Raw genomic sequence first — 14,002 nt, forward strand, 5'->3', positions numbered from 1 at the left:
TGTGGGTAATTGAAGTCACCCATTATTACAGCCCTGCCTCTCCTTGATGCCTCCCTGATTTCCTGCTGCAACTCCCAGTCACTGTCAGCGTTTTGATCCAGAGGGCGATAGCATGTCCCCAGTAGCACGTTCCTTTTCAGGCCTTGTATTGTCACCCACAGGGCTTCTGTGGAGGACTCCAGTCCACCTAGGTTTTCTAGCTTGTTAGATTCTATGCCTTTTTTTAACATACAGTGCTACTCTACCTCCAAAGCATCCCTCCTTGTCCTTTCTATAGAGTTAATATCCAGGGATAACAGTGTCCCTCTGGTTCTCACTGTTCCACCATGTTTCTGTTCTGCCCACTATATCTATTTCTGCATTAGCAACCAAGCACTCCAGCAAACTCATCTTGGCTCGGAAGTTTCTGGCACTGGCATATAAGCACCTATACACTGAATCTCTTACCTGATGTGTGCTATCTTTCTTTTGATTCTTTGACCAGCTGACACAGGCTCCCGTCTGCTCTATATGTGGTTCTGCCCTGTCCCCTTCTGTTTTATCTGAATCTTTTGCACTTTCTCACTTTAAAGGATGGCTTTTGCCGAACGGGATACTGCCCAGCTCCCATTGGCTGTTCCCCAGGCGTCATTTTAAAAGCTGCTCTGCAAACTTTTTGATTTTAAGTACCAGCAGTCTGGTTCCATCTTGGTTCAAGTGCAGCCCATCCCTTTGCCCCAAAATGTATCCCAGTGCCTAACAAATCTAAACCCCTCCTCCTGGCACCAACGTCTCATCCACACATTGAAACACTTCAGCTCTGCCTGTCTCACTGTACCTGCGCGTGGAACAGGTAGCATTTCTGAGAATGCTACCTTGAGGGCCCTGGACTTCAATACACTACCTATCAACCTTAATTTGACTTCCAGGACCCCCCAACTACATTTCCCCACATTGTTGGTGCTGACATGCACCACCACAGCTGTCTCCTCCCCAGCACTGCCTAAGAGCCCATCTAGATCCTGTGTGATGTCCACAACCTTCGCACCAGGCAGGCAAGTCACCATGCAGTCAACACGTGGGTCACAAACCCATCTCTCTATACCTCTAATGACCGAATCACCCACTACAAGGAGGCCCCCACCCCCCAGAGGAATATCCCCTGTGTGAGAGGATATGTGCTCGTCATCCATGGAAGGGGTCCCTTCTAAAAGAGCATTTCCCTCTTCCTGAGACCGATGTCCTCCTTGCCCAAGACCTTCATTCTCCTTGACAGCAGAGAGCTCTGTCTCTCTGAGCTTCTCCAGATCCACCACCTTGGTCAAGAATATGAGAGAGGGATTTGTACTTACCTTCTCTTCTCCACTGGGGTCCTTGTGATAACAGGGGCTTGTTCCAGGCTCCCCTGCACACTTCCCGCTAAACTCCTGCAAAACTCCAATGTCCTGTTTGCTATACTCTGTTCGTTATGCTCTCGGGCCTTCACCTCTTATGTAGAGAGTAGGCTTCAATCTGAGACACAGCATGTGAGTCAAAGGAATGTGGGGCCTCCCACAGCCCTAGCTGATTCCACCCCCTCCAGGCAGGGACAAACAAAAACAATGGAGTTTGCTAACTCTGGCAAATAAGAGAGAAAGGGAGGGAGGGAGGGACTAGGACTTATCCCTTAAAGAGAAACCAGCCTCTCAAAATCTCCCCTCTTCCTGTTAGTTTGAAGGGGGGGAAGGCTAGATGATGTTCTGTTTGAAAAAGCTTGCTCACCTCCTCAAGCTGCTTCTCCTCTTCCCAGAGTAGGCTTCAAATTGGTCAGTTTGTGCCATTCTGTACATATTTATCTCTTACTCATTAAAAATTGCGGAGGCAACCAGTTTCTAAGTAGCTCATCTTGCCACAACTCTGGCATAAAGCACTGTCTACCATTGTCATTAAAACTGAGAAACCTTCTTGGTCCCTGCTGTGATGTTCCAGTACTCATTCTGTGGTTTCCTCTGGAGGCTGCCATGCATGCCTCATTAATGCAGCTATGATACCACCCATCTACTGTGACTAAATAACAGAGGCAGCAAACTCATGAGCAGATGCTTTGGAACCCAACTTGAACCCAACAGATCTGCAGAAAATCTGGTCATTTGTAGCATGATCTATCATACAGGACGTTAGTGCACATATTAGATATTACAGGTATGAGTCATGATTCAAATGGAGGAGAAGGGGAGCTCTTATAACAGATGCAGCCCAATCAACTCCAACTCTACAGAATTCAGTTGCAGAAAGGGCTCAACATGTATTTGGACCTGGGGCCAATAAACTTTCAGATAACTTGATCCTTGCAGGTCTGCTAACATGCCTCAGCTCAGCAACCTCTATTTTAGTAGGGTAACATCGTGTCAAAAGAAGAATTCTGTGTCACTTGAAAGTTCACATCATACCGCTCAAGAGGACTCTGTTTCCCTTGAAGGTGCAGCACTGCACAGTGAGAATTATCATCCTTACATGGTGCCAGGGGGACTGTGTGCAGAGTATTCACCTTTGGGTGAAACTTAACACAGGCCCAATAAATGATTAGTCAGAGTATCACACTTAGGGTGGATGGGGGCCGTCACTGGTCCCTGGGCCTTCCAAGTAAGAACACTGGCCTATGCAATCCACAAATGATTTTTTTTTTAAAGTACCTGTTTTAGTCCATGTGGTTATGATTGGGAAGAAAACTTGCTAGCAGTTTCTATTTTTAGGCTAAAACATCTAAGAGCATCTGGGTAGAGATTCCATTGGGAGTTTGTTGGGGCCTTTCCCCCTACACAACACCCAAATGCTTTGTATGATACTCAGCCCTTCTCCAAATGCCCTTACTATAATAACTTTCTCCATTTTATTTATTTCCTCAGTCTGTAGTATCAAAATAGATGCTAAGTAGTACTTCTAGAAAGCTTAATATAAAATATCATGAGCCTCCATTCACTACTAGGAAATATTAAGGGATAAAGTTTGGTAAACTCCCTCTTTCTCCCTTTAAAATACTTGCCTTTTTCTCCTGAAGGTCCAACTCTCCCTGGGCGGCCTGGGGCACCTTTTTCACCCTTTTCTCCAACTTCCCCTATATTTGACGCAAAAATAAGATTTTAAAAATGTAAATGCCAATTCTCAATTCAAGCAGGCATGTCAATCTGTAGTGACACTTTTTACACAATAAGAGTCTTGCTGAATCAGACTGGAGTACTCTGAGTGGGGGAAGCCACAGGAGCCTGGTAAAATGGCATATATCCACATCCACCCCGATGGGAGAGCCTGATGGGAGAGTGTAAGTGGTGACTCATCCTGACTGTGTGTGGCCAGTGAAGAAAAATCAACAGCATCTGGCAACTTCTGGGTGTTTGTGAGTGACACAGGCTGAATTTTGAAGTAGCTGGAATGGAGCAGCTGTCCCTAGCTGGAATGGAGCAGCTAGGAAGACACACCTTGGGGTGCAGGGCTGCTCTGGGGGATCTGGTGTAACCTGTTGCTATTTGTAGGAGTTGTATTTCAACTCCATCTAATGCTCTACTTGTATATTTTCAAATAAACCAGATATTATAAAAACCATCAGCCCCAAGGAAAACAGAATCAAAGAAGCTCTGGACCCCAGTATATCCCAGCTCGGGAAAGTAGGTAGCACTTACAACATTATTTTCCACCTCCGTTTACCATTGAAGGGCTTGTTTTACTTCAGTACCTTTCAGAAATTAACCTATGGAGGCTGTTCTCACGAACAGCCAGGATTGGGCTGGACAGGTAAGCCTGGGCGTGGCTGCCCATGAGAACTCCGCTTCTGTTGGTGCCTTAGCAGCAAACCCACCTAGGGAACCCAGCTCTTAAATGGGGTTAAGGGAGTGAGTGCTTTCAGCCGGTGCTGACAAACTGTCGGTTGCCTGCCTGTCGCCGTGGGGATTCCTACAATGCACCATGTACTCATGTGGTGCATTTTGGTATTTCCGGGGGCCAGGACAATGCACAAACCCAGATAGTCCTCAGCGATCATCTGCAGGAAAGGTAAGTTTAAGCAGCCTTCCCCTCTGCCCACCCACCACCCTGCCCGGTCGTGAGACTGACCTCACAGAATTATTTTGAATGGTTATTATTTCCACTGAGACTTTTTTTTCCCTGACTTAAAGGGTATGATGTATTGGTGTGTATTATGGCTGTTGGCAGCAAGTATTCAACTTTTTTTTTAATGCAAGTATCCCAGATTTCCATGAAAGAACTAGTGCTAACTGGTTTCCTGTTGAAACCTTGCCAGCAGAATGGAAATTACCTATTACTTCCTGTTTATGGGTTGCAGTAGATTTATTTCAATAGGGTAAATATCTGTGCTGTTCTCCCCTGCCCCCTGCAAGTCCTGACGTTTTGTTTTTAATGTTTGTATTGAACTGTACAAGTAGGTTACAAGCTATGCGCCACTATTACAATTTTGTTTGGAATTAAATGTTAATAATATCCATTAACGTTTATATGTACATGCAATGTTTCCTCCTGCTATACATGAACTCCTTTATTTGCGTAGAACGGCCTGATCCAGCCCTGTTGGTCTGAACATATTTGCATGCTCTAACTGTAGTGTAATCAGTTCTGCACTCAGTACAAGTTATTTACAAATGAGCTCGATGGGCAACATTTCCATCTTCTTCAGTATGAATCACAAGTATTTGCCAGTGTTTGCTCACAACTCAGCTTTCAAACTCCACTCCCCCCCGCCCCCCGAAATGGAAAAGGAATTTCCATGGTAAAATGTCTTTACTACTGAAGCATCCGTGCTTCAGGCAGCTGCAGGGATGCAGTGAGAGCCCATGCACTGCTCTGTTGTGTCCTGAATTATGGGCAAAACTGCACAAAAGCAGCAGAGCACACTGATATTTGGGGGAACTTTCCCACGTTTGGAAAGAACTTTGTGGAAACACAACTCTGTTTCTACAGAGTGCTTCCTGTTTCTACAAAGTGCTTCCGGAACACAGGAGATCACCCAGAAATATTAGCACTCTAGCACTCTTAAGCAAGTGCACTCATAATATTATTATTAATTACATTTATATCCCACTCTTCGTCCAAGGTGCCCAGAACAGTGTACATGGTTAAGTTTATCATCACAACAACCCTGTGAAGTAGGTTGGGCTGAGAGTTATGTGACTGGCCCAGAGTCAGCCAGTGAGTTTCATGGCTGAATGGGGATTTGAACTCAGGTCTCCCTGGTCCTAGTCCAACACTCTAACCACTACACCACACTGGAGTATAAGACGACAGTGGGGCAGCGCATGGGCTGCTCGAAACATGCAGACTCAATTAGGATGTCAGTCAGTGAAATTAGATAATTTTGATGGAAAGAAATGAAGAGAAGGTCCCTGCCCTAAGGAGTTAACAGCTTAAGGTTGGACAATGGAAGAGAACAATTAAAGGGAGGGACTGTAAAGGCAGGGCTAAGGAAAGAACATGAGCAAGTGCAGGTACCCACCAATAGACATGATGAAAGTAGTTTAACTGCAACTACTCACTACTACCTAAAATGTCATTTTAACTGCTAATTAAAAACATTTTAGTAAAAGTAATTGGAACTACTTTTTACAGCTACTTTGAAGTAATTAAGTAGTTTCAACTACTTTTTTTATAACTACTGTCCCCCCTCCCTATGTTAAATAGTAAACCCTCAAAAACAAAATCACAGCTGCCCTAGACACTTGAGTCCTTGATCAGTGGACAAAACCACCCAGAGACACAGGGTATGGGCAGTAGAGAAATGTGTTAAATCAATAAACAAACAGTCAAAGCAGGTCCATAAAGAGACAACTCCATGCAGACAGCCTCAGCCCTCGGACACAACTGCTCTCTTCCTGGGCCAGGCTGAACTCCTAAAATATTCTAAGCTGTCGCCTTAGAAATGCTGCACACCATGCATGTTCCTTGCAACTATCCGTAGGAATGGAAGGTGGGGTTTTCCACATCCCCTACAGTAACTGCAAGCATGTCTTTATTCTTCTTAGTGACTGATTTGGTATTTCTATTGGTATTGATACAGAGTTTTCATAATGAATTATTTAAACTACGTTTCCCCCCAATAGATTAATTATTGGGCAGCATCCAGACAAAGCTAGTCAGAACTCCCAATGAAATTAACAGAACTCAAGTTAGACATGACAAACTCATCTCATTGTTTTGAAGAGTGCTTAGACATGACTAACTAGGCAGAATGTTGCCCATTGTTATTAGTTAAGCTTCAGTAGTACCAACACAAGTAGCTTAACCACATAAAGCCATATATAATGAACTACTTGTCATTGTTCTGTTCAGCTACATAAAAGTAGTGTAACAACTGCCAGTCACCGCAGATACAATTAATTGAAGTTTGGTTAACAATGCATATGCCTGTACACATCATAAGATCTTTGCATTTCATTCAATTTGATTGGGTGAAATGCCTCAGCATCACCATGTAGATGTAAATACCCATCTGGATCTGTGTATGTGTAAATAAGTAAAGTTATGCCATTGAGTCAGTGTTGACTCCCGGAGACCACAGAGCCATGTGGTTTTCTTTGGCAGACTACAGGTTCAGCATCTTTCCTATATCGCTGCTGCCTGATATAGGTGTTTCCCATAGTCTGGGAAACATACCAGCAGGGATTTGAACCGGCAACCTCTTGCTCGCTGGGCAAGTTACTTTCCCGCTCCACCATTAGGTGACTAGGGGTGTATGTGTAGAGCTACTTAAATGCTTCCCCTGCATTACCACAACAACATCTCTTGACAGTATCCATACTAATGATTTCACAGACAGAAGATGTCTGGCTCACACAAAGGGGGAGAGGTGATTTTCTCAGATCCCCATTCCTCCTGCAGTTGCTTCTGAAAATATGTCCTCAAGGAGGCCATACAGAGCTGCAGAGGAAAGGGAGAATGGTAAAACTGCCCCTCTCTGCCCCTCTCTCTAAGAAGTCTTCCGTTCACACAAGTATTAGTCTGGATGCTGCCCTCTGTTTTTCGGTAGAAAATCTTCCTCACATTTCTGAAAATACAGATTATGCTCACAGAGTTCAAAAGATGAGCTCGCTGAGCAAACACAAACAAAGACCTGTGATTTACATGGAAGAAGATCGAAGTTTCCCCCCACTGAGCTCATTTGCAATTAACTTGTACTGAATATTATGCTGATTACACTGCAGTTGGTGCATGCAAATACTTGCCCTCAAATAGAGCTGGATTGGAGCATTCTAAATCATTGAGACAGTGACTGTATAAAAGGAAGGAAACATCACATGTAGTACCTACCTATATGCCAACAGACATTATTAACACTTAATTTCAAACAAATGTGTTCTTACAGTTCATAAACCACAGCTCTTTGGATGAATAGATGATCAATGAGGACGGAACACACACTGACAGCAAGCGGTCTGCCAGAACCTCCCAAGGAGCTATTGGGAACATAGGAACATAGGAAGCTGCCATATACTGAGTCAGACCATTGGTCTGTCTAGCTCAGTATTGTCTACACAGACTGGCAGTGGCTTCTCCAAGGTTGCAGGCAAGAATCTCTCTCAGCCCTATCTTGGAGAAGCCAGGGAGGGAACTTGGAACCTTCTGCTCATCCCAGAGTGGCTCCATCCCCTTACGGGAATAACTTACAGTGCTCACACGTCAAGTCTCCCATTCATATACAACCAGGTGGACCCTGCTTAGCTAAGGGGACAAGTCATTCTTGCTACCAGGGCAGGAGATTGTAGAGGAGGGGATGTAGAACACTTTAGGTAACACGACATTCCTCTCACCAAACTTGTCTTTCTGGAGGTCAACAATAAATGCCATTATATCACATGTCCCACAGAACAACACATAAATCACCATTGCAATGAGACAGTGACTAGCAGTGACTAGAGACAGAGCCATCTCTGTTTACTAGAGATGTCTAAATCGATTCAAGTCAAATCGATTTGAGCTTGAATCAGGGTGTTTTGAGTGACTTGAACTCAAACTGAATCACCACTAGAATAAAGAGCCACTAGAATAAAGTTCAAATTGAATCACCCATGATTTGAGTTTGAATTGATGCGTGTTGGAGCTGCTGCATGTGGAGGTGCTGGACACCAGATGGAGGGATGGCTGTCCAGGCAGCCAAATCTTCGCCAGGGGTCCATGGTCACCGACAATGCTGCCAACGTAACTAAGGCAGCCTAGCAGGGTCAGTTTGTGTCCATCTGTTGTGTGGTGCACACTCTGAACTTGGTTGTGCAAGATGCATTTGGCCCTTTGGGCCTGCGGTCAGGCGAGACATCCTCGCTCCAGGTGCTGGGTGCCATCTTGCTGCTGCCATGGCTGCTCTTGTGGAGAGGTCCTGCAAGATAGCAGCTTTCTTCCACTGGAGTGAAAAGGGTAGGCAGATGCTCAAGGAGAGGCAGCTTGAGCTCTGCCTACTTGAATACCTGATCCCTCAGGATGATCTGACCCAATGGAACTCCACCTTGACCAACTGCACAGGTGGAGGGACCTCCTGGTTGAAAAGGTTAGGCAAACAGGGGAGTGGCGGCTGGGGCTCAACCAGGAGAGGGGGTCAGGAGCACCTACTGCTAGTGCATATTCCACCCTTAACAGCACCATCACCACAGCTTTTCAGTCCAGCAGACTGGTGTCCCGGGCAGGGCCAAGTGAGCTGGCGGTTCCACATCTGTGTTTCACCCAGTGGTTCATGGAGAGGTTCCTTAGCGCCTTGCCAGGAGGATGGGAGAAACCCACCAAGCCCTGCAGCAGTGCTGAGCAATCTGTGCTCTAGTATCTGCAAGAGCCGGTGGCAGGCCAGGAGATGGAGCTGATCCAGTTTGGGGCAATGAGTCACCAAGTCTGGCCAAACTTGGCAAAGGTTGCCAGATGGTTCCTCTCGTGCCCACCAACCAGCATCCAGAGAGAGCAAGAGGGGTATTCTCCATGGCCAGGTGCATGGTGACACCCCAACGCACACACGGATGCTGACATGGTGGAGCGGCTGGTCTTCCTGAAGGCCAACCTCCTCCTGCTGGGCTATCTCAAGTTGGCCATGGTGGGTGAGTGACTCATGGTCACCTCCACCCACTTCTACACCACTGGCAGCTTACCCCACCCTGGCCAGCTCCAAACCCAGAAGGGTCACCGTCTGCCCATTAATGCTGCTGAGTCACGCACTCATGCCACTGCCATGGCAGATGATGAGATATGGACTGGTGCCCTGACCCATGTGTCAGGCTGCCAGCCGGGCCCAGCACCAATTGGAGGCCGTATTATTGCATCCACACAAGGGCTCACAAATTGCATTCACACCATAGCAAACTATGTCCCAGCTGCATTCACACAAAGGCAGGCTGTGTCAGTTATTCCTGTAAGGCTTTTTGCTGAGGGCATGTCTTACTTCTGTACAGTCAGATGAGGGTGGCACCCGACCTTTTTTAACATTATTGTGACATGGCCAAAGGGACCTCATGGACAGACACCCACCCACCCCACACCGCCGCCACTGAAGAAATACGATTGCTCTAAAGTACTAAGACTCGCGTCTGCACAGAAGCCGAGGACATGCGCTGGATTTCAGCCATCAGATGAAAGGCTCTATAACTCATTAGCGCTCCTCTAAGCTAGCCAGCTACCCCCCTGACAGTTTAGATCAGGCGCTGATGGCTTTTTAGAGATTTTACATTAGCTGCGGTCTTTGTAGGCCATTTTGTGCTTCACTGAATTTGTTCATCAATCTCCCTCACCATTATGATTATAGCTTCTAATTAGGTAGGATATGCGGAAGCATGAAGAGATTTGGGATTCTTTTTTCCTTCAGGCTTCCCTTTTTTGTTGCTGCTTTATATCTCTGTGTTCCTGATTAGTTGATAAAAATGAGATTATTGTTGGAACTCATTAAACAGTAAGACTTGTATGTGGCAATAACCATAATTCTCAGCATTTATATGGTATATTCTATAGAAGCACTTTAAAAAAAAACAGAACATAAGCTAACTGCTCAGATGGACTGTGTGAGGTGCTGTAGTTTATCTATTTGCAGTCTTTTAGTCTTGCACAGAGTGGGAGGGACAGGCAGAGAACTTAAGATGCTTCCTCAAGGTCAAAGAAGGCATTAGCAGAGCAAGATTCATACCCCCATCCGCCTAGTATACACTCTGACCAATTGTCAATTCTTTCGCATAAGTACATACTATGTTTAATCAAGTTGTAAAACACGGGGCTTCAGTTTAGCACGGCTTTCAGTTATCTCTTCTGTATGTCATCTTACCTGTTTGACTATGAAAATATTCCACCAGGTACAGACATTACCTGTGGAAGTTTTTATCCACAGGGAGGACCCTTCACAAGGAGTGCTAAGATCACCCACTTAGCAAGAGGCATTCAGGAATACAAAGGCCACCTCTGCCATCCCATACACCACACTTCCAATCCCCAGGAAGAGTGGGAGAAACAGTGCGGGGCACTGTTTGTATGCACATTTTATTGTCTGTTCACACATTCACAAATTTGACTGTACGCATGATTGTACATGTGCTAATTTTAAAAATCAACCCAGGGACTAGGTAGAAAATGGGTTTCCCTGGGCTGGTTTTAAAAATCAGCCCAGGGAAAATGTAGAGTACAGAGCATGTATACATGTGCTGAACATTACAGAATGTATGCATTATGTATAATGTATATACTGTATAAGGTTGAGTCTGCTCCCTTCTCAGGAAAGAATCAAACCCCAGTCCCATATACACACAGTAGGCAGGGAGTTAGCATTTTCTTCTCATTATATGGCTCCACCTTTCTGTCCTTAGCACTTAATTATGAAGGACATTTTTTCTCCCATTGCATAGTGCTTGGGAGTATCTAGGCCCGTTCACATACCTGTACACAGGTACTGTCCTACCAAGTACTAATATGAGCTATTCCTCACATATGCTTCCTGGTCTGGATCAGAATGAGTATCTATTTCAGCAGAGAGGGCATATCTACTACAGACTCATCAATACTCATTGAATAAATGTCACTCTCTTATTCTGAGTCAGATCACCTGTCCGTCTGGATCCAGATTGTCTACACTCACTGGCAGCTGCTCTCTGGGGTTTCAGACAGGAGTCCTTCCCAATCCTACCTGGAGATGCCAAGGACTGCAACATTATGTGCTCTACAGTCTACCACTGTAGAGCACATGTCTTCCCCTCATTCCCTCTTCCCTGGGTACCCTGGGAATTGTAGTTTTGTAAGGGACGGGTGGGAGTATCTAGCAAAATTCTTAACATATATTTAACTATAATCCCTGAGATCCTTTGGAGGAAATCCATGACAGTGAGGGCTGATTCCAGGTTTTAAGGGTCCTCTAACCAACTGCCCTCCATAGTTGTTTCCCCCCACCCTTACCTAGTGGGCTCTGTTGGTCTGTCATCATCATCATCATACACGTTCTATGGCAACAGATGTGGTCTCAGGGATCAGCACTGGGCCCTTCTTAGGGCCCTGAGATCTTGGTAGGTGCCCAGCCCTAATGATGGTCATATGCAAGCAATACATGTTTGTAATATCCTAAAGTAGGAGACTGCAGTAGAGTGCAGTAGATACTTTACTGTGGCATACGCTTTCATTGGTATGAATATATTTCATTACATACATATAATGGATAGAGAAGGTAGCAGTGCTGAAGTACAGGGGGAAGATAAACTTACCTTAACAAGGTAAGAACTAATAAGAATAGTAATGCAAAAATTACATGGTTTGAGTGTGAAACAAGCTTTTCTAACAATAGGCTAATGTGTATATTGTGTTTTAAAAGAACTGTATCAGTCACATCTAAGTGGTTTTTATCCCTTTAATTATGACCAGTGTTTTTAGATTTTTGTGGTTGTTTTTATTGTTGTTTTTCTTGGATTCTATTAATGTAAGCCACCCAGAGACTATGGTGAAGAGGCAGGGTTAAAAAAAAAACCCTCTTATATAAGTAAATAAAATAGGAGTACATTTATCTATTGCAATTAACACCAACTTGGACAATTACTTTTTCTAGTTACAAAACTACCGAGCCATAATTCTTATTCTTAGGCATCGGATCTGGTGTCAAATTTGTTCATAAATACCAGCCCTGCAACTTCTATTCCAATTGTCCCTTGACTCCCCGCTCCTTTTAAATATAGCAACCTCAAAATTAGACAGTTCCCACATAACATTCTGACACAAGGAAGGAGGGAGGAAAGTGACCCATGTCAAAAGTAGCCCTAGGGAGAATTAAGCCAAGAAGCATGCCAAGCAAAGCTTCTGTTTTTTCCAAAAATTACATGTTGTGAGCATAGCAGGATTGTAGATACAAAAGGCTGTTTCAGATAGACTCTCATTTTTGCCTCATACTATCATGAATATTGCCAACTTTTCAAGAACTGGTTGTGGCTGTACCTTTAACAGCAGCTTGCTATACAACCTTGAGGAGGAAGAAATCATCTCCATGCTGTGAATAGCTTCACTTGCTGATTTCTACACCTCAAGATCTTGTTAAAGGCACTAGAGCAGACCTGCAAGTGCCTTTTTTCCTAGTCAGTTGGCAGCTCTGATCCTCACAGACCTAGTTCAGGATCTGGTAAATGCAATTGAATAGCTGTTCAGTGGTTATCAAAGTGACAAATCAATCTCAAAGAGGCAAAGCAGATCCCAAAACACGTGTGTACAATACAACATCCATAACAAATGATCTGGTAATCCAATCACACAATGAACTGAATTGTACTGGTATGTGTAATTCCAGAAAAGACAGAAGCCATCCAACATGAATCTGAGTAATAAAAACCCTTCCAGATTCTGCATGGTATAAAAGATCAAAATTAGACAAATTTCAACTTATTAACATTCTTATTGCAGCTCTGAGGTTCCCCCCACCCCAAATAATCTGACATTTTGGCAGATACTGAGTTTGGGATGGCAGAAAAAGTCTGGTAACTAGGCCAATATGCAAGCAGATTAGAGAGATGTAGTCTGGGACCGTGTGTGTGTATGCGCGCACACACTAGGAGCTCTGCACAGTGATGTTTTATGACACTTCAAAGTCCTACAGAACCTTGCCTACAATTTCATTTGCTTGCACAGGCTGCTTGATGGAAAGCAAGACACTTAGCAATTGCTTTGCCATCAAAGCAAACAAGAGTGCAGGAGGAGAAAAGATATTTAAGTGGCCATCATATGGAAAGATATACCCATTACCTTTGAGGCCTGGAACCAGAATCTGAACAGAACAGGATTCTTCTGCAATATGCTGAGCATATCCAGATCTTGGCGGAGACAGGAAGGCAAGGCTAATTACAGAGACAAAGAAAACCAGATCACTCTTCATAATGAGCTTGTCCCTTACTCCTAAAGGAAAGAATGAATAAACAGTTAATAGGAATTTTAAAGGCTTTCAACAGTTTCAGAGTTAAGGGTCTTCTGCAAATGCCACACAATCATGTGTCTCCCACCTTGAAACACATAAAAATAACATGCAACTTGTATATGTAACGTGGGAAGCATACAAAGCAGTGTCCGTTTGGAGGTTGCTTGCTATCGTCTGGCAGAAAATGCAAGAAAGCTATGCCAAGAGATCTCCCATTTCATCAGTGTGAGTTTTTGCAAGGCCAATATAGGAATATAGGAAGCTCAGCTGCCATATACTGAGTCAGACTATTGGGCTATCTAGCTCAGTATTGTCTTCACAGACTGGCAGCAGCTCCTCCAAGGTTGCAGGTAGGACTCTCTCTCAGCCCTATTTTGGAGAAGCCAGGGAGGGAACTTGGAACCTTCTGCTCTTCCCAGAGTGGCTCCATCCCGAGGGGAATATCTTACAGTGCTAACATGTGGTCTCCCATTCAAATGCAACCAGAGTAGACCCTGCTTAGCTAGGGGAATGGGAGACCACGTGTGAATTCCAGCTCTCCTCTCCTCTGTAGACCTTCCCAATGTAACTACAAGAAAAAAGCAGATGATTTGTTCAGTAATGCTCATTCTTGCCTTCAGCCCAAGGACAAGCCCAGGCCAGAATATC

At 44.5% G+C, this 14,002-nt stretch overlaps 1 protein-coding gene across 2 annotated transcripts in view; it reads right to left on the reverse strand.

The window, feature by feature from the left end:
* Nucleotides 1–14,002, reverse strand: part of COLEC11 (collectin subfamily member 11) — a 36,266-nt gene that overhangs the window by 14,387 nt on the left and 7,877 nt on the right. For both annotated transcript variants that reach the window (XM_053285940.1, XM_053285939.1), the window contains exons 2-3: nt 13,186–13,335; nt 3,002–3,073 (exon numbers count right to left, since the gene is read on the reverse strand). In XM_053285940.1, the coding sequence (XP_053141915.1) occupies nt 3,002–3,073; nt 13,186–13,315 (202 nt within the window). In that variant the 5' untranslated portion in view covers nt 13,316–13,335. The remainder of the gene's footprint in view (nt 1–3,001; nt 3,074–13,185; nt 13,336–14,002) is intronic.

Source organism: Hemicordylus capensis, chromosome 1 (assembly GCF_027244095.1).
Source record: "Hemicordylus capensis ecotype Gifberg chromosome 1, rHemCap1.1.pri, whole genome shotgun sequence".
Lineage (NCBI taxonomy): Eukaryota > Metazoa > Chordata > Lepidosauria > Squamata > Cordylidae > Hemicordylus > Hemicordylus capensis.